Raw genomic sequence first — 27,135 nt, forward strand, 5'->3', positions numbered from 1 at the left:
CACATAGTGTAGCTTTTAGTTAAGTTGGCTTATTTTTATGAGTATTATTTTCATGTTTTCTGTATGTGTGTGTGTGTGTGTGTGTGTGTGTGTGTGTGTGTGTGTGTGAAACATTTTTGCATGTACTCACATACACACATGTCTTGTGTATGTACATTTCTATTCTATATGTGGTCTTTGTAATCTTGCCCCTTCTTTGTTGGATATTTCTTCAGCTATCATAATACCTGTTTCATAATTGGAATATCAGTCAAATCCTAGTTTTAAAATGTAGACAATGTCTCCATCTTTGAATTATCTAATCCTTCTCATTTGTTTACTCTCAGACATTTAATTTATATAGAATCAAGATTCATAAATGGTGATAAATTTGGACCAAAATTCAGGGGGTGTGCAGTTCATTCAGCAAGTTTCTTGGCCCTTTAGTTTGAAAATCAGTTTCTGAATTTAAAATATATTGAGTGATAATCCTTTTATTAGAGAACCATTTAGTAAAAAATAAAGTTCTAAATTAGGTTTTCCAATAGGGTTTATTATATATAATAGTTTTTTAAAATTATTGTTTTCTTGTATTGTTGTTTTGTGTTGTCTTAAAACTATTTTTTTTTTAAATCTTAAAAGCTATTTCCAGGTTGGAGAGATGGCTTAGTGGTTATGTTTGCTTTCTACAAAAGCATGAGGGCTTAGGGGTCCCTGAGGTCACACAAGTTTGAATCTCTAGAACTCATGTAAATTTCTGTGTGCAGCTGTGCATGTCTGTAATCCCAGTCCCATGGGGAACAGAGACCCAAGAATCACTGGAGTCTGTGGGAGGAAAAAATGACAAGCTTGAGGATTAGTAAAGACTTTGATGCAAGCCAGAATGGGTAAAAGAGTGATGGAGCTTAATAAAACCCAAGGATTTTTGTTTTATGGTGCTGACATTCTCTGCCATGTTGACCAGGAATGAGTTCTTAACTTTCAGTGCCTAAGCTAGAGTTGTCTTCCTATGCTGATGTCCTCAGTGCTACCAATGAAGGATGGAGGAGTAGAAAGGTGGGTACAGAACCAAGTGCAAAGTCTTCTGTAGTGGTGAGGAAAGAGCCCCCTCTAACCTTGGTCTCCAGTGAAAGGGTGACTTGTTGAGTGGCAGTGGTGTATGGCATTGTCCCAAAGCACTGGGATGGGATGAGATGGCTAAGAAGCCATTGATTGCAGTCACTTGCTGTTGGGGTGAAAAGCATGGCTACATTTTTTCTGGATACCTTGGACTTAGGTCTCAATTAGACAGTATCACAAGAAACTCTTATGTTGGCTTTCTATGATTATATGAAAAGAGATTTTAAACAATGTGTGCTGGCAGACACTGTAATTCCAGCACTTGGGAGGTAAAAAAAAAAGGGGGGGGGACCACCAGTTCCCAGTTGGCCTGAACCACATAGTAAAGCTCTGTCTCAAAAAACAAAAACATAAAAAACGTTCTCTAGGTACGCCTGCTTTCCTCTCAATGTCGTTTGATTGCTTGACTCTGACTTACATTCTAGAGAAGAGAACTAGTTTAGTCATGGGAGGCTTCACGAGGTGGTGAACGCACATATTTCCATTGCTCTTCTTTCCTCAATCTTAACATGATACTGTCTTATAAATGTACTAATCAAAATGTGAAAAAAATGCAAAGATTTGAGATGGATAGAACCCTACAGCTCTGATTATAGAAGTGAGTTAGTGAATTAGGGCAAAACTTGGAGAACTTACAAGAAATATTCATGAAGTCTAAAATTATGAAAATACATCTGTGATGGAGAAAGGGAGGAGTTGTAGTTCATTTCCATTCTGTGAGAAACCTTCATTCATAGTGAGGGAGAAAAACCTAAAACAAATGAGATCTTGGGCTGGAGAAATGGCTTAGTAGTTAGGGCGCTTGCCTACAAAGCCAAAGGACCGAGGTTCGATTCCCCAGGACCCATGTAAGCCAGTTGCACGAGAGGGCACATGCATCTGGAATTTGTTTGCAGCAGCTGGAGGCCCTGGCATGTCCATTACTCCCCCCCCCCACCTTTCTCTCTCTCTCAAAGAAAAATTTTTAAAAAATTGAAAGCAAAACCAAATGAGGTCTCATTTTCCCACTAATAAATCACATATAGCCCATTTAAAGGACGTAGCAATATTTGAATAGAACAGATAAAATGTTAGCCTATGTAATGATCCCATTAGACATGAATCTGTTTTCCTTTATCGGTCCAATTCCAACAAGGTAGACAGACTTGGGACTGCAGTGCAGTGGTGCCCTGGAGTCTGCCTTAGCCTCTTCCTTCACTTAGTTTCATAGGCGGTTATTTTTATGTTTGTAAATTCTGTGAATCACTTGAATTTCCATAAGTCTCCAGAGAGTTTCAATTTAAATTATTTTGTGATGTGGTTATTTAAAATATATCACAAATTTGTTTTCAGTGATTTTTACAGATTAAGACATTTTTAGTCAGGTGTGTAATGCACACATGTAATACCCAGAGCCCAGATGCTGAATCAGGATCATCACAATTTTGAGGTCAGCCTGGGCTATATAGTCAAATTTTAGAAAAAAATATAAAAATATTTAATTTTCCATAATAAAAAGTAAAAGTAGCATCATCTAATCAAATATTCCCTTACTCTATGACGGATTTTTTTTTTTAATCAGCTTTTTATGTACATGTTTTTAGGTCATTCATTACTTGTGTGTCTCTGTGACTATATGTATATAATTAGCCAGAAATGTCTGGAACATGTAAGTGATCTACTTTTACAAAACAATTACAATGAATATCTGCATACAAATAGTTTAGGGTATTCTGATGGAATACATTTTAAGAAATGGAGCCGGCCGTGGTGGCGCACGGGAGGCAGAGGCCATGAGTTCAAGGCCACCCTGAGTAAAATCAGCATTTACTTTTACTGTCTTAAAAGGTATGAATATGATTTAACCCATTGTGATTTTTTTTTTTTTTCTTTTTCCAAGGTAGGGTCTCACTTTAGCCCAGTCTGACCTAGAATTCACTATGTCATCTCAGGGATTTAACCCTTTGTGATTTTCTTTTGTTTTCAAGGTAGGGTCTCACTCTAGCCCAGTCTGACCTGGAATTCACTATGCACTCTTAAGGTGGCCTTGAACTCACAGTGATCCTCCTACCTGTGCTGGGCTTGAAGGCATGTGTCACCATGCCTGGCCCCTTTGTGTTTTTGAAAAACACTTTCATTATTTGAGAGCAGAGAGAGAAAGAGTATGGGCATGTCAGGACCTTTTGTTCCTAGAAATGAACTCCAAACACAAGCACCACTTTGTGCATCTAGCTTTACATGGGTATTGAGACATCAAACCCCAGCTAGCAGGCTTTGCAAGCAAGCTCCTTTAACTGTTGAGCCATCTTCCCAGCCCTGTTGGTGCTTTGATGTTCAGTGATCACACTATATTATGAATAGGGTTGAAAATTTCAGGCTATGGGGCTCTAGGTTTGGTTCTATATGAACCATAACCAGAATACTGCCTTTATTTTTAAGATGCTTATTTTCCTATGACCTGCTTTAATCTTGCTTTTAGTCATGTTGCCTTTCTAATTTGGAGAACAAGTTACCAAATTCATTATTATGGTGTCGAGTGTTAAGTAGATTGTATCATGCACAGCTTATGGTTTTATTTTATTTTGTTTTTCAAGGTAGGGTCTTGCTATAGCCCAGGCTGGCCTGGAACTCACTTTGTAGCCCCAGGCTAACATGAACTCATGGGCAATTCTCCTATCTGACTCCTGAGTGCTGCCACTAAAGGCATATGTATTAAAGACCATGTCTGGGTTGCTTATGGTGTTGAGTTAGTGTGTGGGCTCTTGTCTGACAAGAGAAATTTATATTGTGGTTATATTTTGACTGAATTCTAACCTGTTTTCTGTTTTGCTGTAGGAGAAAAGCAATGCTTCAGAAGTGGTTATGGGAAATACTTATTTTTAAAATGTCCTCCCCCCCCCCCCCCCCCCCCCACAGCTCAAAGTGATGAAGTTTCAGGATGAATTGGAATCTGGCAAAAGACCTAAAAAACCAGGCCAAAGTTTTCAAGAGCAAGTAGAACACTACAGAGATAAACTTCTTCAACGAGTAAGGAATCGATTTCTTCAATAAAATGTATTTCCAAAGGTTTTTATTGGCTTTGTAGAGTAATGTGCTTAAGGAAAGTATATTGGAAATTATATCCTTGAGGTATAAATATTAAATGCTGTAGACAACTAGAAAAACTTTGTTGTGTATACTACCTGTGGTTTGAAGATTAATCCTGGGGCTGGAGAGATGGCTTAGCAGTTAAGGCGCCTACCTGCAAAGCCAAAGGATCTTGGTTCAACTCCCCAGGACCCATGTTAAGTCATATGCCCAAGGTAGTGCATGCATCTGGAGTTCGTTTACAGTGGCTAGGCCCTGGCATGCCTATTCTCTCTCTCTCTTTCTCTTTCCCTCTCTGTCTTTCTCTGCATTTTCTCTCTCTCAAATAAATAAAATATTTTTTAAAAAGATTAATTCTGCTAGATCATGGTTTCAAAACCAGGTAACCCTATAATTGTACATATCCCATTCCACTAAAGACAGTGGGACAAAGATGGACAAAGCGGTTTTGGAAATCCTGGTGCTGGGAAGTCCTTGTTCTTGCCTATTGTTTCTAAGACCGTATGCTAAGTGAGTTCTATATTTTTGAGGGATTTTTTTTTTTTTTTTTTACTTTTAAAATTATTTATTTTTATTAGAGAAGCAGAGAGAATGGATGTGTCAGGGCCTCTAACCATTGCAAACAGACTCCAGATGTCTGCACCACCCTGTGCATCTGGCTATGTGGGTACTGAGGAATCAAACTGAACCCGTGCACCTTAACCGCTAAACCACCTCTCCAGCCTGACCTTTTATTTCTGTATACAACAAATAGAAATATGCAGGCAATTTTAAAACTGGAAGCCCACATAGTAATTTTTATAAGATCTCAGGACTTTGTGGGAACTGCTATTTTAGCCTATATTATAGTTGTCATTACAATAATAGTAAATGGTGTGGTGAAAAAGAAATAAGAAATAGGGGCTGTCCAGGTGTGGTGGTGCACACCTTTAATCCCAGCACTTGGGAATCAGAGGTGGTAGGATCACCAAGAGTTTAAGGCTACTTGGAGACTACGTAGTGAAATCCAGATCAGCCTGAGCTAAAGTGAAACCTCAAAACTGTGGAAAACCAAAAGAAAAGAAATAAGAAATAGGGAAAAGCTATATAAGGCAGCTTGCAACTACTGGGAAGCAGTTATTTTTTCTAAAACTTTTGGTTGGGAGCCACCTAGTAAAGTGATGGTGGAGCCACACAGCCCTATAGAATTCTAGTGCCATTTTCTGCTCTGCACCACTAGGTTTTTCTTTCTGAAACTGGGTTGACAATTCCAATTCTGTGAGGTTATTAGTTAGGAAATAGCAACTTTCACTTTTAGCATTGAATTAGAATGCTTAAAATAGTAGATTTCTATAAGATGTGCATTTCAATAAGGAAATAATTCTCAACATTGGATTCAGTAAACTGTATCTAATAGACCAGTAGAGAAAGTCATTCTCGTTTTGAAATTAATACTCTGGATTTGGAGCTGGTGTCAGGTTACTGATCTGCATGAACAACTGTCCTAAATGCCCTGGGTCTAATGGTAACAAACTGAAAATGAATAATGTGTAAATTATAGGTTTAGTTCCCTTGTGTTCTATGACTGTTAATTGATTGAGTTTCTAGAAGGCACAGGCTGAGCATCTCTCCAACCCATAAGTAAAGTTTCATTAGAACAAACACTCTTGTCCATGATGGCTCTCCTGCTGCAGTGGTACAGCTGACTGAGCTGTTACAAAGACTATGTGGCCTACAAACAGAAAATATTTAATAATGCTTTCTTAAAAAGCTTACCAAATTTTAATATAGGTTTTTTTTTTTTCCCCTTGTGTTCTATGACTGTTAATTGATTGAGTTTCTAGAAGGCACAGGCCCATATGAGCACATAGATGTACACATTCTAGACATACTGTGGTCTCTGTTAAGTTTTGTTTTTGTATGTCTAGTATGTGCACATCTATGTGCTCATATGGTGCCATGTGTGTTTGCCAGCAGTGGCCAGAGAACATCACTTAACTGCTGAGCATCTCTCCAACCCATAAGTAAAGTTTCATTAGAACAGACACTCTTGTCCTTGATGGCTCTCCTGCTGCAGTGGTACAGCTGACTGAGCTATTACAAAGACTATGTGGCCTACAAACAGAAAATACTTAATAATGCTTTCTAAAAAAGCTTACCAAATTTTAATATAGGCTTTTTTTTTTTTTACTTTTTGAAAAAAAAAAGTCAGCTATTAAATAACTTTTTTGATGCATACAAATAGAGAAATTTAATTTCTGTTGGTAAAGAACTTAGTTGATTCAGTATCCTAAGTTACTATTTTAATTACCCTCTTATCAACAGAAATTAGACTTTTAAGAGAGAAGTACAGTTCCAGCACCTATAGCATCTAGGGCTTTTTTTCTGGTTTATATAATTATGTATTCAACTTATATTTTTATAAGATTTAAACTTCCCCTTGTAACTGGTCTTGTTTCTCACTAATAAAATCTTCACAGATGATTTTTGTTGGCTACCATTTCCCCTTTTTGGTAAGAACTCTTTATTAAATGAATCTGCTATACAGTTAGAAGAAACACTTGTGACCATGTCCCCCCCCCCCGCCCCCTTTTTTTGAAGTAGGGTCTCACTGTAGCTCAGGCTGACCTGAATTCACTATGTAGTCTCAGGGTGGCCTTAAACTCAGAGCGATCCTCCTACCTCTGCCTCCTGAGTGCTGAGATTAAAGGTGTGTGCCACCATGCCTGGCATGACCATGTTTTTAAGTCTCTGATGGAAAAGTCAATACATTGTTAGCTTTTTATTTCAGTATGAGGGAGTCACAGCTCATGGACTAAAGTTTATTTTGGTCTACTATGACTGGGCATTGTCATGAATCTTTCTAAGTCTGGTTTCCCATCTTTAGCTTAAGGATCGTTTGTACTATTGTTAGTGGTGTTGTAAAGGGTTATATGAAATGGTATAAGGAAACTTGTTTAGTACAGTGCTTGGACTATGGTAAGCACTCAGTACATATTTACCTACTGAAATGTCTGGTTTCCCTGGAAGGATAGATAAGTTTTTGAAAATCATATGGTATTGCACTTTAATAGTCATTTAAAAAATTGTTTCCTAAAAGGCAAAATATGGGCAGATATATGGGATTTGCCTGGATTGGTATTTTTTTTAAACAGCTGAATATTTTCTTTAAAACAAAACAAAACAGGAGAAGGAGAAAGAACTAGAAAGAGAACGAGAAAGAGACAAAAAGGATAAAGAAAAATTGGAATCTCGATCCAAAGAAAAGAAGGAAAAAGATGAGTGTACTCCAACGAGGAAAGAAAGGTATATATAACACGTGCATTGTTTAATATGCTTGTTTGTTTTAAGAATAATGTTTTAGTTTATAATTTTGTTACTGGTACCAACATACTGGAAACGGTTTTTCACAGTAAGCATGTCTGGCCTCTGCCGTATGAGGTAGAAGTAGTGAGATAACAGGGCAGTGAGCTGCCACTTGGCTTAATTTGAATATCATTTGTTTACCTGCTTCGTATGGTATCCTTAGCCTTAATTCAATACAAGAATTCAATTACAATATAAGTGTCAAACCCGAGGCTTAAATAATAAGACAACCTGTTAGATTTTCCTGTCGCCTCTGTAAGCATTTTCCCATTCTTGAAAGGCAGTTGTATACAAAGGGTACAAAGACTTGCTTCTCGCTTTTGAAGTCCATCATTCTAGAATTTCTCTTTCAGCTTTTATTTCTTTTATAGATCCTATATAGCTGATTTAGTGAAAAAATTAATAGAATTGAAGTTTTCTAAATTGTAAAGCCAATTGGTTGCAAATAACAACTTCGGCTTAGTCACTGCAAGTACTTAAAACAACTAAGTTATAACAGTTGGTTAAGTACAAAATTAACTTTCTGATCCTTTATTATTTTAACTTTTTTTTTTCAGATTTACTGAAAATTGCAGGAATAGTATAAGTAACCCCTAAATGTTCAAATATTTCTGTTTCTGCTTAGCTCTTCCTTTTCTAGTCTGCCTCCAAGCAGTTATCATGTTGGCTGTACAAGGCCCCATTCTCTTAACTAGATGCATTTAACCTCAGTAAAATACTAGATCAAGAAATGTAACATTGTTAAAAAAGTACACTGTCACTGTTGTCTTATTCAGAAACTTTAATTAAATTTTGTTGATTATCTCAGTAATCCCTTACAGCAAAAGAAAATCCAATTTAAATGAATTCAGTTATTTTTTGATCACCCTGACTTAACACTTGTTCTTAATATAAAAAAAGACTTGTGCACACCTTTAATCCCAGAGGTAGGAGGATCACCTTCAGTTCAAGGCCACCCTGAGACTGCATAGTGAGTTCCAGGTCAGCCTGTACTTCTTAGAGTGAAACCCTACATTGAAAAACCAATAAAAATAAATATAAAGGACTTTGAATGTTGTTGGTATAAGCTGGTAGCAAATAGTAGTTAACTTGACAGAAAGAAAAACTAACACGCCAACCCTTTGCTCACTTGTGTAATACTTTGGGGGCTTTATTCCACAGGAAAAGGCGACATAGTACATCCCCCAGCCCATCTCGAAGTAGCAGTGGCCGAAGAGTGAAATCCCCATCACCAAAATCAGAACGATCGGAGCGGTCAGAAAGATCTCACAAAGAAAGCTCACGGTCCAGGTCATCTCATAAAGATTCTCCTAGAGATGTTAGCAAAAAAGCCAAAAGGTAAATGCAAGTCATTTAAAAAATACATTCAGGGGCCGGAGAGGTGGCTTAGTAGTAGTTAAAGTGTTTTTGCCAGCAAAGCCAAAGGACCCAGATTCAATATTCCAGGATCCATGTTAGCCAGATGCACAAGGGGCCGCACGCATCTGGGGTTTGTTTGCAGTGGCTGGAGGCCCTGTTGCGCCCTTTCTCTGCCTTTCCCTCTCTCTCTTTTTCTCTGTCAGATAAATAAATAAGTAAAATTAAAAAATATATAGTTCAGGTACAGTTAACTTGTCATCCTAACACCTTTGAAAATGATATGGTTGGTAGGTGTTTTTTTTTTAAGGTTTTCAGAAAACAAGAGAGATACACTTTTATTTTAGGTTATTCCTCCCATATCTGTAACCCAGTTTCTCATGGCTGACTTCTAGTATGTCAAAGACCAGGCAAGAATTTTAAACATATTTACTGTTTCCTGTTCTTTATTTTTTTGTAGAATATTATCAGATTTTTGTCAAAGCTGCAAGGAAAATACACACATATAATATACACAGGAATATTACTAGCAAGTTTGTGGGCAAAGATTTGTGAAAATAAATACCATAAATGCTAATTAATACCATTTTTTTCAGTAGCAGTGTAGTATTTTATTTGAACTTTCAGTTTAAGAAGAGTGGTTCAGAAATATTTGGTACTACAGAGGAATTGTCTTTGGCTACAAATGTTTTATATGCTAATTTTTTTTTTTTTTTTTTGCAACTACTTTCAGTAAACTGAGGTGGGGGAGAGCTGTAGTGTAGCTTGGGGATGGGGGTTAGGGATGATGAGATAGGGTGTGGAGCTAGTTTGGAGAAAGGGGAAGTGGGGAAGGGATAGGGATCAGGAGGGCAGTAAAACAAAACAAAACAAAAACCTTTAACCCCTTTTGAATATCCCTTGTATACGTGTGTGCACGCATGTGTGTAAAGTATATATGGTTGTTTTTGTTTCTGTTTTTTCGAGGTAGGGTCTCTAGTTCAGGGTGACCTAGATTCACTATGTAGTCTCAGGGTGGCCTTGAACGCACAGTGATCCTCCACCTCTGCCTCCCTAGTGCCAGGATTAAAGGCGTGTGCCACTATGCCCGGCTCTGTTTTTTGGTTTTGGAAATGTTCATGAACAGAACTTTATACCAGATAAATTTATTTATTTGCAAGCAGAGGGATGGGGGGCAGAGATGGGCAAGCCAGGACCTCTTGCCACTACAAGTGAACTTTAGACACATGTGCCACTTTGTTTGTCTAGCTTTACTTGGGTACTGGTGAATGGAACCCTGGCCAGTAAGCTTTGCAAACAAGTACCTTTAACTGCTGAGCCATCTCCTCAACCCCAAAATGCTGCTTAGATGGTGCCCTTGGATGATAGTAAAAGGAGTGAATGATTTTTCTCTCCAAGATTTATAGCCTGCAGTGCTACTACTTTCTGAAAATTGTGTGAATATCTTGCCTTCCATCTTGAGCTTTATCTAGTAAAATAGAAGATAGCATTTTGGGGTATCAGTTACCTGGGAGAGCATGCTGAAAATGTACATTCTCAGTAGAGTAGGGATACAACTCAGAAATTGGTTTTTGCAACAAGTTTCTACAAATGATCACAGATTTTGTACTATGTATTGATGTAATACATAGTACATAGTACAAACTAAGTAAATAAGTACGCCTGTGCATGTGTGTGTGTATGTGCTTGGTGGGAATTGTGTAAATTTGAGCTTACAGTTTTGTGTTTAGTTCAGTTTGTATTGTCTTCTTAAATATGTTTTTAGACAATTTAAGGATAGTTTCAATAGCTTAAGGACTTGAAAAATTGTTATTTTTTTTTTGTTGTTTGTTTTCTCAGGTCACCATCTGGTTCAAGGACACCTAAAAGATCTAGGCGATCACGGTCTAGATCCCCTAAAAAATCAGGAAAAAAGTCCAGATCCCAGTCCCGATCTCCACACAGGTCTCATAAAAAGTCAAAGAAAAACAAACACTGACATTGTCAAGATGCTGTCACTTAGCGGAAATGCAATTTTGTTTTGTGCCTGAATAGTCTTGTTTGTTTTTTTTTTTAAAAAAAAGGAAAAAAAAAACAAAAAAAAAATCAAAAGAAAGAGCATTCCTGGGTTTTTTGTTTGTTTGTGAATGCATGTGTAAATTCATGAGTAACTGCATCTGTAGACCTGTCATTGTTTTATATTGTATAAATTACTTTTGTTGTGGCTGTTTCTCAGATGAAATTTTTATTGTGCTAATGAATTTCATCAGAATGTGGACAGTGGATCTGCTGGCAGTAGTAGTATTTTGTTTTAGGATGTTGTGACTTAGCAAAATAACACAGATGTCTCCCCCCACCCTTTTGTAGCTTTGACAATTTGAATTAGATTTCAAATAAAATCTGAACAGAAAACTATAATGTTGTTTTTTTGCCCAATTGGTGATATCAAGTCCCTTAAAATCCTAATAGGTGAATTTGGCACTACTGTTGTGTTCTTATACCAAATGCACTTTACATGCTCCATTATTGAAGTAGCTAACATTTTCTATTTACTAAGATGACTACCAAAATAATGGGACCGAGACTCCTATTAAAAGGCTTGTTATCATTTCTATAATAAAGTTCTCTTGGATAATACTCATACCCAGAGATCAAAAGACTTAAGTGGATATGATACGGTATTTTGTTAATGTAATACCTAAGACATTTTTCTTTTTTTCAAAGAAGCAATATGATTTCAAAACACTCAACCCATGTTCTGAGCAACTATGTATTTTTAGAGGAAAAATTAAATCTCTATCTTTTGATTTTATCTTCTATCATGAAAAAGTTTATTTATAAAAGAAATTTTATAACAAGATTTTGCCATAGAATTTTTTTGTATAATAGATGCCTTTTTATAATTGTCTGTAGGCTGTCTTTCAAATATTGGTGTCACAATATTTCTACATGTTTGTTTAAAACACCTTAAATTTTTTGGGAAGGATGTGGTTTGAGGTATAGCTTTCAATAAAAATTTAACAATAAAGTGGTTTTCAGGCAATTGTAACACCCATTGGTTTATAAGTTCAATACACAAAAAGTTTAGCTTACACCATTTGCAGAATTGAAGTTGATTATAACTTGCTGCAGTCTGAGGAAGAAATAAGAAAAGTTGTGTATGTCAACCAAAATATGGCCATGAATATATTGTAATAAAGGGTTATGTAGATTTGAACTGACAGTATTTGTCAATCTTGCTTTCAGTTTTTCATTTACCCACCTTATGGTGTTTTCTCTCTAATATTATTTTGGCTTCACTTATTTAAAAAAAATTTTTCATCTTGTTTAATCTTTCCTAATCACAAAATATGACATCCTATACCCCTGATTTGTGGAGTAGGCATGTTAGTTGAACAGTAAGGCATGTCATTTCCAAATTGGGTAAATCTACAATAATGTTGTAACATGCCAGTCAAACTATTTTACATATTGATTCTTAGTATGAAGGTACATCTTAGAAGTTACTACCTTATCAGTCACTCTTGATCATTTTGCTAGGAAATGTTAATTCCTAAAAGTTGCTCAGAATAATTAATGTGAACATTTGGTGCTGATATTTAAAGCCCTATAAATAATGGTCGTTTTAAAAGTAATACATTATTTTCCTCCCCTGTTCATTGCCTGGGAGGATGGAATTTTATATAATCGACTTTAATTTGTAAAAATAGTGTTTAAGTGCTGGTGATTTTCAGCTTTCCTCATTCACTCTCATCTTTGGATAAGCTTAGAATTGGTCAGGTAATGATTTTTCCAGTCAAGTTGTAAGGTATGCTTATTTTCTCTCTTTTTATAAAAGAATATATTGGAGAAGTGGGAATAGAAAATGTTAGGTTGGATTTGAGTATTTGTGATATTTTTCCTACTATAATAGAATTAGAAATTTTCTTTATCTGAATCCAGATATAACTATTACAGTCTATCTTATAGTGGCAGAAAAAACTGGCTTCCTTTGGGATAGGCAAACATTTGCTTAGGCCAATAGAATATACATTCTTTGAGTTTATTAATGTGTGTATAAGCTTGTACTGGATTTTATTTTCTTGAATTGCAAATAGTATTAGGTAATATCCAATTCTACTTCATGAGACATCTAGAATAACCCTTTTAAATTAGATGATCCTTCCATGATGGTACACACCTGTAATCCCAGCACTCAGGAGGCTGAGGGAGATCACATAGAGCTCTGGAGTTTGAGTGTGGGCAAAGTAACAGGATCCTGTCTCCAAAAAAATTCTTATGGATTCCATGAGAGTTCAATGGGATCAGAAATTGGTGAGTTTTAAGGAGAGAGAAATTTTTTCCCCTCCAGTAGCTTATTTATATCTTATCTAGAGAACCCACTTTTATGTAGTAGAATGTAAGTTGACTAAAATGTTCATGGACATGACCTTTAGTTATAGGAAAGACTGTGTCCAGATAGCTATTGCCGTATGTCACAGTTGCATGTAAGAGGACATCATGTTGCCTGCCCTGACAAATATGGTTTAGACTCTTTACCTTCCAACCTGACTTTATTTGCAGGGACTCTTTACCAGCTTAATGGCATTTTACTCCTCTCTCCAGGTAAGAGAAAGTAAATGTGGGAGAGAACTATGACTGAAAAGGAGTGTGTTGATTTTTTCTTTGATATTGTATTATCTTACTCATGTTTGTAAATGTATGGAAATTTCTGAACTGTAACATGCTTGAGAAGTTAAAGAACTAATATAACAACAACAACAACAAAAAAGTCCTGATCCAAAAGTATGACTATCTGGCTCAGAATACAGTGGCTTTTCTGCTGAAGTTTGCAGAAATTACTCCCTATTGACCTAATTTTTCTTTATTGCAGACCACTCCATTGGGCTTACCCTGAGACTTCTATTCCAATTAAAGAATCTTGGGAATACTTGCTTGTGACCCATATACTTTTCCCATTAATAATGTTGAGCACTTAAAAATAATTAAAGAGATTTTAACTATGATTAAGTTCATGTTTATGAGAAATATTCTGTGCATATTTGCTTTTGTAATGGTGTAAGGTTTGAAAAATTACATGACCATGATAATGGTTTGTCATGATTATTACTGTTATTATTTTTAAAAGGGTCTATTAATCTCTCTCACCAAAGCAACTTAAACTATTCTGATGACTACAACAATGTGACTTCTTTAGCTGAAAAAGTTTTGTAAAAAATGAACAGTACCATTTTTCTAAAGCTGTGTATTTTTAAATACCTTATTTTGGTTTTACTCTTCTAAATTTTAATGGAAATGCTAACAGAAAATTCAGTACAGATATTAGTGACGGCACTGTTTAAAGGATTGTGTGACTACACACACATACTTGCAAGCTGTTTGGTGTCTTCATGTTTCACATGCATATTTGGAATAGGTATTTGGGAGTATTTATTTGCATTCTCTCCCCTCACCCCCTGCTTTTTCTTTTCATACTTAATATACAAATAAACATACACAAATCCCAGGGAACGTGTTGTGATGATAGACTAAAAGGTGGGAATGTGCTGCTGCTTAGAGAGATCCTTGTTCTGTTGTTGAGACTCCAACGCGTAGGTTGGGTAGTACCACCTCATGGAGCTTCATCGTAAATGTAATCTGTGGATAATTCTCACTTTGTTCAGTTTTGTAGCTCTATAGGTAAAATGCCCTCATTCATTTTCATATGTAATTGTGCTTGGAACGTTTGTGTTTTATTCTCTTACTTCAACAGGCTCTTTTATGTTATGCTTCTGGTGGCTTAAAATAATCAGGAAGGACAGTTTTTCAGAAGTGGGACTTCTTATTTGAAGTCAGCTCGGCTGCCGTGTTCTGCGGTAGACAGTTGGGGGCTCTCACCCATAACTTAGTTTAAGGGTTAGGCTTGTTGTGGAGCTGCTTTCCCTTGAGACTGTTACTTTCTGGCTTTTCTACATAAAGATTAAATAGTTGCAAACGAAGTTTGTGGGATTTCACTTGTTGTTTTTGACTTTTAATTACTTCAATGAAATGTTTTCATAGTAAATTTAGACTGTTCATGTAATTTTCTCCATATGGTCTTTCTAAAGTGAGCCCTGTAGAAGCTAGTTTTCTTCCAAGTGTAATAGTGGTGTGCTACATTTAGCAGTTGTAGCTAAAATGTTACTACATCTTACATATTTAAACTGTCAGCTGGGGGCTGGAGAAGATGGTATAGGGGTTAAGGTGTTGCCTGCAAGGCCAAAGGACCCTGATTCAATTCCTCAGGACCACATAAGCCAGATACACAAAGGGACACGTGTCTGGAGTTCGTTTGCAGTGGCTGGAGGCCCTGGCACACCCATTCTTTCTCTCTGTCTCTCAAATAAATAAATAAAATATATTTTAAAAAAACAAACTGTCAGATGGTTTCATGATAGATGATTTCCTAATTATTAGGACATTTCATTTCTTTATTCTATTTGTTAAAAATATGTTTATTTCACTGGAAAATTTAAACACATAAGAGGGAGTACTATAAAAATATATCTTCCAACCTGTAAATGTCAACTCATTGGTTCTTTTTAAAGAATTTATTTTTAATTGTAAAATGCTCTTTACAACATTTGCCATCATAATCATCTTTAAGTGTACAGTTTATTGGTGTTAAGAACATTCGCATTGTTGTACAACCATAATTTTCATCTTGGAAAATCAAAACTCTGTATCCATTAAAATCCCTGTTTCCCTTTCTGTCCTGTCTCTCACAATCACATTCTACTGTTTTTGTGAGTGTGACTGCTCTACAAAGTGAAATATGGTACATCACTTAATTAAAACTCTACCATTTGTACAACTGTGTGCTCTGTGTTCTCTTTCATGGTTCAGTGTGATGTAATTTCACATCCACACCTCATAGCCTGGCATGCTAGGATGTACTTGGGAAGCAAATGGATGCTGAAGTTACAGTGGATTAGTATTGATGACCATGCTTCACTGTTTTTATGGTTTTATTTATTGCCTGGTGGGGGAAAAGAGAAATTTTCCCTACTGAATGTTTTGTAGTTTGATGTTCATTTGGTACAAAGGGCAAAGAATAAACCTTTATGAATTTAAAACAAAATGCTAACTTTATCTTAGAAAACACAGTATTAAACTCTTCTAGAATAAAGAACTTAACTTTTAAAAAAACATGCTGTGGCTTGGAATAATGGGAGATGAGGAAGAACTTGGGCTATGAAATTGAATTTGGACCTTTTTTTTTTTTTTGGTTTTTCAAGGTAGGGTCTCACTCTAGCTCAGACTGACCTGGAATTCACTGTAGTCTCAGGTGGCCTCGAACTCACGGCAATCCTCCTACCTCTGCCTCCTGAGTGCTGGGATTAAAGGTGTGCGCCACCACGCCCGGCTCCCTGAATTTGGATTTTATACTAGCCCACAAAATGGGAGTGACAACTTTGAATGGTCACTGAAGAATGCAAAGTATTGATGGCTGCAGTACAGAGGCACTTATGTTAATGTTACTCTACCTAGGAAACTAATGATGGAAACACCTATGATTAAAATTAAAATCAGGTCAAAAAGTAACAATTTCCACAGCACTAATACCTTTAGGTGAGTTTAAAGAATGCTTTCTTTACATTTGGCTAAGAGAATTTATAAATTTGTGGTATGTTGATATATTTATTGCATATCACCTACCACTTCATAGTCTGCTGCCCCAACCTGTTAATAGCTCTCAATTCTATTTGGCAAAACCATTTTTGTTAAGTAGACTGTTAAAAGAAGTCCTTTTTTTTTTTCCCAAGGTATGGTCTCACTCTAGCCCAGGCTGACCTGGAATTCATTATGGAGTCTCAGGGTGGCCTCGAACTCACGGCGATCCTCCTACCTCTGCCTCCCGAGTGCTGGGATTAAAGGCATGCGCCACCACGCCCAGCAAAAGAAGTACTTTTTATCAGTTATCTCTTACTGTTGTGGAATTTCCACTGGTTAGTATCTGAAAGGAGGACTCTTCATGAGGAAAACCTCAAACAGCTGAAATGCATGTGTGGGATGAGTCTGGGGAAGAGCATGGAGCTGAGGAAGCACTGGATTGGTTCTCTGAAGTCAGATCTACACAAGATGCTACAAATTGTCAGCATGGAGCCATATGCATCTGGTACACTGGCAGAACAGTGTTGGAGGAAGCAGAGAGGCTGAGCAGTGAGTCTGATCATGCTTTTGTGTGTTGTGCCTATTTGCAAATTAGTATATGGCTTCAGATTATACAGGAAGAAGAAATGGGCCTTAATGCTGCTTTGAGAATAGACCTGTACTTTAAATTTGAAAAGGAAATTACACTTTAAGTTCTATCATAAATGACAGCTTTTAGTTAGTGGTAATGTCCTAAGGACATTTATAAAGCTTTTTGGAGTTTTCCAAGCTGTAAAACATGAATTTTGGACAAGCATAACTTTGATTAAAAACAGCATGTGGGGACCTCAGATAGCTAAAACATTGAATTTGAAAGGTACAAACACCTTACTAAGAGTGACTTCCCTAGCAGAATATTCCTAATATGTGGTGGTATAAGTTGATGGTCCTTCATTTACTTTTAGGAAAGTACATAATCTGGTCCCAGTATAACCTCCCAGAATGTAGTGAGATATCAGGTACCAAGTATTTTAAGTAGCCATCTTCTCTAATTGCAGTAATATTTAGCTAGCATGAATTCAAGTCTACTAGACATCAAGATCATGCATTATGAATAGCTTTTATATCTCATATACTGTTCAGAAAGTAGCCTCTTTTAAGAATGCATTCTCCTTAGGAAAGTATTCACCCTGTCCAATTCTGCCAAATAATATGTTTAAGTGCCACAAGACAAAAATAGCACTCATCAGATATTTGTTAAGAGACATCTATGTCTAAGAATACAGATTTAATTCTGAATTGATTGCCCTGAAAGCATGTTTAATTTGATTTAAATAGCAGGTATGTTAGAGAAAGTTTTTAAGCAGGGAATGATCATTTTACTTGTTTGTTCTCATGATTGACATTAGAACTTGTTAAAGCTTTTCAGAATATCCTTTATTTGCATATGTTTTGAAATAAAATCTAGCACAGTCTTTTTTTTTCTTTTCAAATTTTTTTTATTAACAACGTTCGTGATTATAAAAAATATTCCATGGTAATGCCCTCGCTCCCCCAACTTTACCCTTTGAAACTCCATTCTCCATCATATCCCTTTCACCTCTCAATCAGTCTCTCTTTATTTTGATGTCATGATCTTTTCCTCATATTATGATTGTCTTGTGTAGGTAGTGTCAGGCACTGTGAGGTCATGGATATCTAGGCCATTTTGTGTCTGGGGGGAGCACGTTGTAAGGAGCCCTACCCTTCCTTTGGCTCTTACATTCTTTCTGCCACCTCTTCCGCAATGGATCCTGAGCCTAGGAAGGTGTGATAGAGATATTTCAGTAATGAGCACTCCTGTCACTTCTTTACAGGACCATGATGCTTTCTGAGTCATCCCAAGGTCACTGCCATCTAAAAAGAAGATTCTCTATCCAAAGTGACAGTAGCTTTAATATAAGGGTATGAACATTAAGAGAAGTACTTACTGGGCAGTTTGATAAGCATAGTATATACGTTTAGCCAGACATCAGCAGACGTTACACCCCTAGGGCTCATGACTACTCCTGTTTTAAGTTTTCAGTATCAGAGATATATTCTCTCCCATGGAGTGGGCCTCCAGTCCAATTAGAGGGCAGTTGGTTTCCACCATGACATAAATGCCACTATTGCACCCGTTGGCTCATTTGGCCTGGCTGGCCAATTAGAAGGCTTGCAGTGTCCACTGTTGGGTATCTTCACTGGTGATTTCTCTGTCTCCCATTGAACTGCATGCAGAATGGCTTCTTCCAGCTTTCTGTCAGCTGTCTACATGGAGGAGGTTTTCAGCTCAGTTCCAGCAGGATTTCTCAGTGGCCTTGCAGCCCAAGTATGTGGAGTCTTCAGCAATAGGGTCTTACCATCTATTCCTGGTGGGAAACTAAGGGCCTCAGCAATGGCCTATAATGTTTTTGGGGCATCAGGGACCTCCCTGGCCAACAACTCACTGGAAGATATCCCATCCCTGGCACTGAAAAATTTCTAACAAAATCTACAGCTCCTGAGTGTTCCATTGTCCAAAATGTAGGCATCCATATGATGTATTTATATCCTCTTAGATTTTGGTTAGCCTTCCCTCCACCTTTCCTTTACTCAGTCTCTTCCCCTGACCTTACTTTGGGACTTTTCATCCCCATTAATCTATTCTTCTACTTACATATATACAATGCCATCCTATTAAGCCCCCTTCTCCCTTTCTCTTCCCTTTGTATTTCTTTTCTAGCTTATTGGCCTTTGCTACTCGGCTTTCTTTCTACTCACACAGAAGTCCAAGCATCTGGAGCTAGGATCCACATATGAGAAAGAACATGCAACGCTTGGCTTTCTGGCCTGGGTTACCTCACTTAGTATAATCCTTTCCAGATCCATCTGTTTTCCTGCAAATTTCATAACTTCATTTTTCTTTACTGCTGAGTAGAACTCCATTGTATAAATGTGCCATATCTTCATTATCCACTCATAAGCTGAGGGACATATAGGCTGGTTCCATTTCCCAGCTATTGTGAATGAGTGGCAATAAACATGGTTGAGCAAGTATCTCTGAGGTAATGAGATGAGTCCTTAGCATATATGCCTAGGAGTGCTATAGCTGGGACATATGGTAGATCTACCTTTAGCTGTATTAGGAATCTCCACACTGATTTCCACAATGGTTGGACCAGATTGCATTCCTACCAACAGTGGAGAAGGGTTCCTCTTTTTCCGAATCCTTACCAGCATTTATGGTCATTTGTTTTCATGATGATAGCCAATCTGACAGGAGTGAGATGGAATCTCAACATAGTTTAAATCGGAATTTCTCTGACTAGGGATGTAGAACATTTTTTTGGATGTGTATATGCCATCTGTATTTCTTTTGAGAACTCTCTAGTTCCATAGCCCATTTTTCATTGGCTTGTTTGATTTATTATTAAATGTTTTGAGTTGTTTGTATATCCTAGATATTAATCCTCTATCAGATGTATAGCTGGCAAAGATTTTTTTCCCATTCTGTAGGTTGCCTCTTTGCTTTATTCACAGTGTCCTTTGCCATACAAAATCTTTGTAATTTCATGATGTCCCAGTGGTTAATCTGTGGTTTTATTGCCTGAGCAATTGGGTTATATTCAGAAAGTCTTTGCCAAGACCAGTATGTTGAGGGGTTTCCCCTACTTTTTCCTCTAGCATTTCAGAGCTTCAGGTCTAATGTTAAGGTCTTTAATCCATTTGGATTTAATTCTTGTGCATGGAGAGAGAGAAGAATCTCTTTTTATCCTTCTACAGATACATGTCTAGTTTTCCCAGCACCATTTGCTGAAGAAGCTGTCTTTTCTCCAATGAGTATTTTTGGCATTTTTATAGAATATTACGTGGCTATACTACCCAGACTTATATCTGGGTTCTCTATTCTGTTCCATTGATCTACATATATGCTTTTGTGCCAGTACCATGCTGTTTTTGTTACTATGGCTCTGTAGTATAGGTTAAAATCAGGTATGGTAAAACCACCAGCCTTATTTTTATTGCTCAGTATTGTTTTAGATATTTGAGGGTTTTTTTGTGTGTGATTTCAAATGAATTTTTGGATTGTTTTTTCTATTTCTATGAAGAATACCATTGGAATTTTGATGTGGATTCCATTAAGTGTGTAGATAGCTTTTGGAAAGATTGACATATTCACAATATTGATTCTTCCAATTCAGGAACAAGGGATGTTTTTCCATTTCCTAGTGTCTTCTGCAATTTCTTGCTTGAGTGTTTTAAAGTTTTCATTGTAGACATCCTTCACTTCCTTGGTTAGGTTTATTCCAACAGACCTTATTTATTTATTTATTTTTGATGCAATTGTGAGTGGGAGTGATTCTCTGATTTCATCCTCTGTGTGTTGTTAGTATATAGGAAGGCTACTGATTTGTGTGTGTATTTTGTATCCTGCTACATGGCTATAGGTGTTTATCAGCTCTAACAGTTTGCTGATAGAGTCGTTAGGGTCCTTTATGAATAGAGTCATGTCATCTGCAAATAGTGATAACTTGATCTCTTCCTTTCCAATTTGTATCCTTTTTTTGTGTGTCTCTTGCCTTATTGCTATAGACTTCCAGTACTATATTAAATAAAAGTGGGGACCATGTACATCCTTGTCTTGTTCCTGACTTTAGTGGAAAAGCTTCCAGTTTTTCCCCATTTATGTTGGGGGATATAATATGTTGGCTGTAGGCTTGTCATAACTAGCCTTTATTATATTGAGATATGTTCCTTTTATTCCCAGTCTCTGTAGGACTTTTATCATGAAGGGATGTTGGATTTTGTCAAATGTTTTTTTCTGTACCCAATGAGATGATCATGTGATTTTTGTCCTTCCATTTATATAATGTATTACATTTATCAACTTGCATATGTTGAACCCTCCTGCATCTCTGAGATAAAGCCTACTTGGTTGGGGTGAATGATCTTTTTGAATATTCTTGTGTTTTCCTTGCCAATATTTTGTTGAGAATTTTTACATTTATGTTCATGAGGGAGATTGGTCTGTAATTTTCTTTTTTTTTGTTCTATCTTTGTCTGGTTTTGGTATCAGGGTGATGCTGGCTTCATAGAAGGAGTTTGGTAGGATTCCTTCTTTTTCTATTTTATGGAAAAGCTTAAGAAGTAATGGTGGTGTTCTCTGACAGTCTGGTAAAATTTACCAGTGAATCCATCTGGGCCTGGACTTTTGCTATCTGCTTGGATTTCCATACTTGTTATAGGTCTATTTAAGTGATTAATCTCATCTTCGTTTAATTTAGGTAAGTCATATAAATCAAGGAAAGCATCCATTTCTTTCAGATTTTCATACTTAGTAGAGTATGTTTTTATAGTATGCCCCTATGATTTTTTAAAAATTTCTCTTGTATCTGTTGTGATGTTGCCTTTTTCATCACTAATTTTATTAACTTGTGTCTCTTCTCTCTTTCTTTTGGTCAGATTTTCTAAGGGTTTATCAATCTTGTTTATTCTTTCAAAGAACCAACTCTTTGTTTCATTGATTCTTTGGATTTTTTGTTTGTTTGTTTATATTTCATTAATTTCTGCCCTAATATTTATTATTTCTTCTTGTCTACTGATTTTGGGTTTGCCTTGTACTTCTTTTTCTAAGACTTTAAGGTGAAGCATTAGGTCTTTTATTTGAGACCTTTCTAATTTCTTAATACAGGCACTTAGAGCTATAAATTTACCTCTTAGGACTGCCTTCATTATGTCCCAAAGGTTTTAGTATGTTGTGTTCTCATTGTCATTTGACTCTATGAAGTTTTTGATTTTCTTCTTGATTTCTTCATTGACCCATTCATCGTTTAGTTTCCATGATTTTGTGTATGCTCTATGGCTTTTCTTGCTATTGATTTGTAGTTTGATTGCATTGTGGTCAGATGGAATACAAGGAATTATTTCAATTTTCCTGTATTGTTTAAGATTTGCTTTGTGTCCTGATAGATGGTCTATTTTAGAGAATGTTCCATGTGCTGCTGAGAAGAATGTGTATTCTGCAGCCTTTGGATGAAATGTCCTGTATATATCTATTAGGTCTATGTCTTCTATAACCTCATTTAATCCAGATGCCTCTCTGTTTATTTTTTCCTGGGATGACGTGTCAGTTGATGAGAGTGGGGTGTTGAAGTCACCCAATACAACTGTGTTTGGTGTTATCTGTGACCTTAGTTCTAATAGCATTTGTTTGATGAAGTTGGGAGCCCCCATGTTAGGTGCATATATGTTTAGGATTGTAATGTCTTCCTGTTGGAGTGTGTCTTTAATCAATATAAAGTGACCTTTCTTTTTTTTAAAATTATTTATTTATTTATTTGAGAGCGGCAGACACAGAGAGAAAGACAGATAGAGGGAGAGAGAGAGAATGGGCGCGCCAGGGCTTCCAGCCTCTGCAAACGAACTCCAGACGTGTGTGCCCCCTTGTGCATTTGGCTAACGTGGGACCTGGGGAAACGAGCCTTGAACCGGGGTCCTTAGGCTTCACAGGCAAGCGCTTAACCGCTAAGCCATCTCTCCAGCCCTAAAGTGACCTCTCTTATCTTTCCTAACTAATGTTGGACTGAAGTCTACCTTTTCAGATATTAGGATGGCAACATCTGCTTTTTTTCTAGATCCATTTGCTTGAAACACTGTTTTCTAACTTTTTACCCTAAGATAGTGTCAATGCTTTGTAGAACGGTGAGTTTCTTGGAGGCAACAAATTGAAGGATCCTGCTTTTTAACCCAGTCTGCAAACCTGTGCCTTTTGGTTGGAGCATTGAGGCCATTGAAGATATATTATTGAAAGGTGTGTATTTATTTTTGCCAATTTTTTTGTAGTTCTTCCATTTTTACCTTTGCTCTCTTGTATTAACTAGTATTTGAGTATTGTTTGTTTTTTTCCAGGTTCCTTATATGTGTGCTTTTCTTTCTTTTCAGTGTGGAAGATTCTTTCAAGTATTTTCTGTATAGCTGATTTTGTCTTCAAATATTCCTTTAGCTTGCTATTGTGGAATGTCCTTGTTTCTCTGTCTATTTGAATGGATAGCTTTGCAGGATAAAGTAACCTTGGTTGACAGTTGTTATCTTTCAGAACTTGGAGTATATCACTCCATGAGCTTCTTGCTTTTAAAGTTTGTGTCGAGTAATCTGCTGTGATCCTGATGGACTTTCCTTTGTAGGTAACTTGATTTTTCTCTTTCAATATTTTTTATTTGGTTGTACGTTTGGTATTAATTACAATATGGTGAGGAGAGGTTCTTTCCAGGTTTGTTTTGGTTGGTGTTATAAGGGATTCCTATATCTGCATTGGCACCTCTTTCCCGTTTTGGGGGAAGTTTGTTCTCTGATTTTGTTGAAAACATCTACTATGCCTTTGGAGTGAAATTCTCCTTCTACTATTCCCTGAATTCATATGTTTGATCTTTTCATAGTGTCTCAAATATCTCGAAATTCCCATTCATACTTCCCTATTATTTGTCTTTCTCTTTGTTGGACTGTATAAGATCTGCCACCTGCTCTTCTAGTTTAGATATTCTGTCCTCTCCTTCATCCATTCTACTAGTGAGATTTTCTACAAAGTTTTTTTTTTAATTTCATTTAGTGTGTTCTTCATTGCTAATAATTCTGTTTTTTTCTTTATTATTTCTATTTCCTTATTTATGTCTTGTATTCACCTCTTTATTTCATTAAATTGGTTTCCTGTGTCTTCTTTGATTCCTTTGATTTCCTCTTTCAGTCCTTTGATTTCCTCTTTGACGTCTTTGAGCATACTTATAATCATTCTTTTTAAATCTTTCTCAGTCATTTCCTCAAAATCAGTCTCACTGGAGGTCATTTCTGATGCATTAATACTTTTTGGTGGATTTATATTGTCTTGATTTTTGGTATTTCTTATGTTATAATGTATATATTTTTGCATCTTGTATCAATTTAATGCTTGGATTTTCTAGTTAGCTGCAGTATTATAGATGTATCAATCAATGTGATGTTATATGTCTTCAGGGTAGGAGCTTAAGGTGGTAGGTGTGGCTCTCAAGAGTCTCAGAGTATCTACAAAATTGACCCTAGGTGTTGGGTTTGCCTGCTATGAGAGTATGCAAGTAGAATGAGTGGAACAAAATACAGGCAGATTCTAAAATTTAACTAAACAATATATGCATTCAATGAGAAACAGCATAGAGTATTTATGCAAGAGTAGGTATTATGACAACAAGATCCTCTAACAAGACACTGTCCCTTAGGGTGTGTGGTGCCCCACACCCTTAATCCTGTCAACCAGGAGGTTAAGATTTCTGGCCTTTGGTAGTTCCAAGTCAGCTTTTGACCAAGTGAGACCCTTCCCTAATGTACAACAGAAGAGGAAACAAAGCCACTGTAAATCAAGAAGTAACAAATAACAAGCCCAAAATATAGCTTATTTAAGAATGGCAAATCCGACCATCCATCAGATTTAACATATAATTTATCCTGATATGGAAGGTGCAATTAGCACTTCCAGTTCAGGCCTATGTACCAGGCTTATTTGGTGGGTACTGACCTGCTGTAATCCCAGTTATCTTTTGGGATGATTTTGGTCTCAGTTTTGCTGCGCTCCTGCTTGGGTCCCTCTTTGATGCACTGTGGGTTCAAGTAGGCTTGCTGGGTCATGGGACTGCTGCTCTGGTGGCTGGTGCTAGGTGCCGTGAGCTCCCTTTCCCTGGTCTCTGGTGCTTTTGCTGGCGGTGGGAGGGGGCAAGCTGTGGAGGGTGGCTCTAGTTCTCCTGCTGGTACATGTTATTCTCTACCCCAGGATCTGCTGCTGCAGTTCTCCCTTCACATTTCTGGAGTTTGCAAAGAGCTCCAGTGTGAGTGGAAAATCCCCTCATCTGGCTTTCCCTGCAGCTCATGCCAGGCTTTGCAGCTATGGCCCCGTGGACCTGGTGCCGTTGCTGCTGGAGCCGCTTCTGCCTGCCCATGTGGGCTCTGGATGCTCTGGATGTCTCCTACTTCTATGCTGCTGTTGGTAATTTCTTATACACCTCACTATTTAGTAGAGGAGTATATTTTTCTTTTTCTTTCTTTTTTTTTCTTTTTTTTCTGTCTGTAAAGTAGTTTACCTTCACAGCACACAAACTGGCCCTGTCCCCTACTCAACTTTGGGGGATTGTGCACAAAGCTCCTTATGATTGTAGAGAAAATGATTTATATCTATTGAAACCCTTTTGATGGAAGCAGACACAACTATGATGGCCTTTGGGAGTGGGGTGAAGACTTGTCTTGCCCAGTTCCCTTGCAGTTTTATTTTTTTCCTCCATAGCTTTTAGTTCTGACTTGCAAAGTGTTGCAAACAAGGTAAATAAGATACACTAACTGGTCTTGTCTAACTGCTTAATGTATATAGACCTTTGGTCAAAGCACTGCTCATTGCAAGAAGAAAGACTGGGGTGAGGTTATAAAATGGGATGGAAGACAGATATGAAACCTGAGGATCTTTGAATTCTTTGGATAGTTCATGTGCAACATGATATTGATAGATAAATTTCAGGCCTTTGTCATCTGGATTAGTTACAGGTCTTGATGAGATAAATTTTGCAGTTAATTGCTCCCTTAAAGACATGTCATTTTACAGTCTAATACCTAGATGCTAAGAGACCCAAGGACCCCTGCAGGCTGGGTGCTTAGAGTCTTTTTGCTCATCTGCATCAAGAGTGTGCCATCCACAGCTCAGTTCACCAGCAAGTTGAGCATCTCCTGTGTACTGGGACCAGATGGGATGACTGGGAACAGATAAGCCATGACTTAGTGGTTGCAGATGGTAAAGTGTACTGAAAAATGAAGAGTTGTATGAGAGGCCTGGGAACTGTTAGGAAGAAGTGGTCCTGCTTCCGCTGAGAATTGAGTGGGAAGATGGCTGTGAGAGCTGTGGCCAAGGGGCTGGGAGTTGGTATATCTTACAGAGGGAATACTGTGGTGCTGGCAAACAGGAGTGTAGCCCAAGTGTGCAGAGGAAAGAGTAGCATGAGATAAGGACAGGTAGCTCGACAGTTAAGCAAGGGAAGAGAGATATGTTTTAAGATTACTGTGCAGACAGAATGAGACGGGCAAAAGAGTAGGGATACCAAAGAGGAGGCTCTTGGCTGTGCTGGTTAAATGTGATAATGCATGGTATCTAGCACCGCCCTAGCAGCTCCCTCCTAAATAATTTAACCACTCTTATTATTTCCTTAGATACTGTGGGTTGTCCCTTTTTGCTAGCAGAGGCTAAGTATTCACCCTAAGATTTCTTTCACTTGCTGTGTCTTATACTGAAATTCAGCCAAATTGAAATTGATCAGGACTTAGTGTTCTTGCTCTTACTGGTTCATGAGAAGATGATGAAACCATAGACTACACTAGATTTCTTTTCTGTCTTCAATTCACTGCTGCCCACTACTCTGGTCTCCTGCACTGCAGTGTTAGAAGATTTGGATCTCTAAAAACCTTGGATGTGACCTGTGTATCCTCAGGGAAAGACATGTATTGCTGGCACTTATTTCAGAGGGCTAAAGTGACACTGGGCATATTTTGGGAAACACTTTGGAACTGTGATCAGGCAACTTTATTTTTCACAGGGTCTGTCTCTAGCTAAATTAAGAAAAATCAATTCAGTAGAAAAGCCTGTGGGTGAAGAGAACCCACAGTGCACCTGGCAAGCCA

The 27,135-nt window shown here is 37.3% G+C and overlaps 1 protein-coding gene across 4 annotated transcripts in view; it reads left to right on the plus strand.

Moving 5' to 3' along the window:
• LOC101614520 (U2 snRNP associated SURP domain containing) overlaps window positions 1–15,673 on the plus strand; it is a 70,927-nt gene extending 55,254 nt beyond the window's left edge. For all 4 annotated transcript variants that reach the window (XM_004663623.3, XM_045136342.1, XM_004663625.2 and 1 more), the window contains 4 exons: window positions 3,994–4,104; window positions 7,331–7,449; window positions 8,671–8,847; window positions 10,705–15,673. In XM_004663623.3, coding sequence (XP_004663680.1) covers window positions 3,994–4,104; window positions 7,331–7,449; window positions 8,671–8,847; window positions 10,705–10,843 — 546 coding nt within the window. In that variant the 3' untranslated portion in view covers window positions 10,844–15,673. The remainder of the gene's footprint in view (window positions 1–3,993; window positions 4,105–7,330; window positions 7,450–8,670; window positions 8,848–10,704) is intronic.
• Window positions 15,674–27,135: the final 11,462 nt, after the last annotated feature.

The sequence above is a fragment of the Jaculus jaculus genome, chromosome 17 (genome assembly GCF_020740685.1).
Source record: "Jaculus jaculus isolate mJacJac1 chromosome 17, mJacJac1.mat.Y.cur, whole genome shotgun sequence".
Taxonomy (NCBI): domain Eukaryota; kingdom Metazoa; phylum Chordata; class Mammalia; order Rodentia; family Dipodidae; genus Jaculus; species Jaculus jaculus.